Source organism: Buceros rhinoceros, unplaced genomic scaffold, assembly GCF_000710305.1.
Source record: "Buceros rhinoceros silvestris isolate BGI_N320 unplaced genomic scaffold, ASM71030v1 scaffold19578, whole genome shotgun sequence".
In the NCBI taxonomy this organism is placed as follows: domain Eukaryota; kingdom Metazoa; phylum Chordata; class Aves; order Bucerotiformes; family Bucerotidae; genus Buceros; species Buceros rhinoceros.
The window spans coordinates 26,476-30,383 of NW_010426560.1; the positions used below are offsets into that span (position 1 = coordinate 26,476).

Here is a 3,908-nt window from a genome sequence, read left to right on the forward strand (position 1 = left end):
CTTTCCCTGTCGTGGTCCCTGTCTCGGTCCCGGTCCCGGTCTCGGTCTCTGTCTTTATCCCGCTCTCTCTCCCTCTCTCGTTCCCGAGCACGATCTCGTTCCAACTCTCTTTCCTTCTCCCTTTCTCTTTCCCGGTCTCTCTCCCTTTCCCTCTCTCGGTCTCTCTCCCTTTCTCGCTCTCTCTCCCGGGCCCTTTCATCTCTCCTATCATCAGAACGATCTGCCCTTCGCTCTTCTCTTCTTTCATCCCGCTCAAGGTCATCACTTCGTCCTTGATGTCGTACTGGTGAGCTTGCTCGTTGATCTGCAAAGGGAAGCAGGTTTGATTACCAAGTGCTAAAGGGACATACGCTGCTTCCATTACACTTACAAAAACGTAAGAACTTTTGTTTTCACAATCTAGATACTGGTTTGCATTAAATTAAAAGCAACTCCCTGCAGAAACTTGGATATTCTCTTTACGGAGGGAAAAAGACAAAAAGAGGTACTAATTTGGCATGATTTTTTTTCAATATTTAGGGAGTGGACTTCCCTTATTTAAAAGAAAGGTTATTGTAAAAATTTTCTACCAGATTTTTGTGAATGGCTTAAAAAAAGTAATTATAAGCCTCCTAGCCTAGCTATTACTATTCCATACTCAATGAATCAAAAACTGGTGTAAGATCTCAAAAAGCTCAGAATGACATACTTATGAGATGTTAAGACTTCTGCACAAAAACTTTACTTCTTACCTGTTAAGAGTAATGGGCTTTACAAGAACTCACACTACTTAAAACACATAGTTAAAGCTACTGCGAAAGAAGAAATACAGGACTGTCTCATCACAGAAGAGGAGACCCCTGCACAGAAATACACAACCAAACCCTCCAGAAAGGGAGAGGCGAGAATGAGATACAGGAAGCATAACTGCTAGAAGTTTTCATATATATTGACTGCAGAGTCTTACAGTTGCAGAAGCTGAGTTTTTCATGACTCAGATACTGCATCAGTCAGGAGGAAAACTAAACTTATGTAGAAAGTGACTGATCCAGGACAGTGAAACCTGATTTATCTACTGGCATTTATTTTCTGTAGACTTAGCTGCATTTTGTTAATTATATTTTGGATAGTTTTTGAATACTTCTGTAAATTTTGACTACTTCGTAACAATTTCTATGCTGATGTCAGTAGTACTTGAATGACAACAAATCAATAAAACTATTTTTCCACAATATATATTGAAAGCACTATACAAAAGAACAAAAACCAGCATGAACAGAGGTTGCTATTTTTCGGTCCATTACTCTGAGTCTGAGTGCACTTCACTGTAAATTGAGACAATGTCCACCAGGGGTGAGCAGGCAGAGTTTGAACAGGACTAAATCAATAACAGATGCATTTCCATCAGTTTAATCAATTTTCATCTCTGAGTGAATTAACAATGACTCAATGCTCCCCTGTAACCGGGTAAAATTAAAAGCAAATTTGAGTGACATTTCTGCCATGGATGTAACAGTGCAATCCATGCAATTGTTTCTGTGAACAGGTTTCACATTCTTTTAATGCTGCCTATAACATTTTGATTTACTGTGCATGCTAAGTATTATACTCTATACAGAAGTTCTGTAACTACTATTTGTTACGTCAGTTTTGGTGACAAGTCTTACATGAATCAAGATACTGAAAATATATTTAGACAATTAATCGTGGATAGTCAGTACTTCTTACGTGACTTCATTTTTTGAAGTGTTGTTCCAATGGTTGTTTGGAACACCTACATATTTACCTTAGTTGAATTAAGGCAGTGCAAATTTGCAAGCTTCCATTTTAAAATTATACTAAAGAGATTCCTTATATATCATAGAACTAAGTACCAACCAAAATCTACCTCAATTTTTTTCTGAGTGACAAATGTTCAGATTGTGCTCTAATTACAGACACTACATCTTGAATTATAAGATTTACTACTACAAAAAGTGATCTAAATTTTTAAGGAAGAAAACCACAAATCTTATCTCCACTCAAGCTCTTTATATTTTTCTCTCCAAAGGGAAACACGAATCATTCAAAGCAACTTCCCTTTCAGAAACTGATTTTGTTGTGATAACGTGTTTAACTTCTAATTTTTTTCTTTTTTTGTTTTGTTTTTAAATTATTTATAAATTAAGAACTCAGTAGGATATGAAGAGCACAAATTACAGAATCATCTGGTTGGAAGAGACCTTTAAGATCATCAAGTCCAATCATACAACGTGAACTGCCAGGGTCCCTAAACCAAGTCCCTCAGCCCCACAAGAACACATTAAATCATAATATACCTAGGATTTATTAGGGGTGGGGAGGTGGAAGAGATGGAAAAGCCAACCCTCAAGACACATTCAGACTGCAGGATTTTTCAGCTGACAAGAAAGCCTTGAGATTAGGTTTGTTGAAATCCTGCTTTGAAGAAGAGAGAATCTAAAGTAGACCCTTTCACCAGAACAAGCAACTGACACACTTCAATGGGCCAAAAAGCATCTCTCAAAGTAGCTTACAAAACATCCCTTTGAAAACCTGAAGTTAAACAGCTAGAACATATCTGTCTCTTCCAAATCAAAACTCAGGATAGAAAAAAAACCCACTGTAATTTTGCATTTATTCTTCACAGCTCCTCCTTTCATTTCCATGCTATTTTCATTTCCCTTACTTCTCCTGTTCTCTTAACTGGTGAGCAAGTATTTTCCAGAGTGAAAGTCAGTACTAAGCTCCTTAGAGACGACATAGTTCTTGCAGAGGTGTGACATCTTGTCTAAAAGATGTCTATGTCTAAAAGAAGAGTCTTGCATACTCTTTCCATCATCACTGGTATCTGTACCAACCCTTACCACCCAATTATTATTGACCAGAGCAAAGCATTCATCACTATTAAATTCCCCAGGCAAGAAATTTTTAAACTAATCATAGTCACTCACTTCAGTTCTAAGAATTCCACAATCAAGTTAGTGCAGCAGTCAGGCCTTCCCCAAAACACACTCAAGGAATTCACAGTGCAAAAGTTTCTATGCAATCGTGACTCTAGCTTACAAGCGCACATACATGAAGTGGAAGAGGAGGCAAATAGGAGGAAAAACATTTCACACTGAGGTTGCACAATGAAATCTCTTGAAGAAGTTTAGTTTGCTTAAAGACTGCTTGGATGAATAAATCCAGAACGTGCTAAAATCTAACCACAGGGAGGGGGAAAAGCCATGCACACATTGCCAATGACAGATCTTACTACAGAAGTTAACTTACATCAAGGACAGGGCTCCTGCCAGTGTGCAGTGTCAAATGAGGTTTTGCATTAGTGGTGTGAGGGTGGAACAAGAAAGAAAAAGGAAGGAGAGAGAAACATACACATTCATATATACACTTGACTACATATGTATGTGTAAAAATATACAATAAAATACCTCTTTCTCTGTCACGCCTGTCCCGTTCACTATGTCTTCTTTCAAAGGAGGAATCCCTTGCTTGTTCTCGACTGTCATAGCGATCCCGATCAGGGTAGCTACTCCTTGATTCCCAGTTCTCGTGGTAGTTTCCACTACTGCTGTGACCATCAACCTGGGATCCTCTAGTCCCCCGACTTCCTAATAGAGAAGTATCACCATAAAAGATGAGGTTCCACACAAAAGGAATCTGCTGATAGTTTATATCAACTAAAGTAGTAACTTCTAATAAACTTAACTGTTCATGGAAATAGAAATTGTAGCATCAAGCTCTACTTTTCTACAAATCAAATTTCATGTTTTAACTGTAAAATTATTACTTTCAATCTACGAACTAAAGACTTTCTAAATCACCATATCCTGGCTATAGCATGAGCTCTTCTTACTAAAAATGTAACAGTCCAAAAGCCAGTTCACACTTGTTCTGAGTAGGATGTAATCTTATAGATAGTGCAGCAG

The 3,908-nt window shown here is 37.9% G+C and overlaps 1 protein-coding gene across 1 annotated transcript in view; it reads right to left on the reverse strand.

Moving 5' to 3' along the window:
* ZC3H13 (zinc finger CCCH-type containing 13) overlaps positions 1-3,908 on the reverse strand; it is a 44,231-nt gene that overhangs the window by 12,762 nt on the left and 27,561 nt on the right. The window contains exons 11-12 of the mRNA XM_010141568.1: positions 3,411-3,590; positions 3-304 (exon numbers count right to left, since the gene is read on the reverse strand). Of these exons, the coding sequence (XP_010139870.1) occupies positions 3-304; positions 3,411-3,590 (482 nt within the window). The remainder of the gene's footprint in view (positions 1-2; positions 305-3,410; positions 3,591-3,908) is intronic.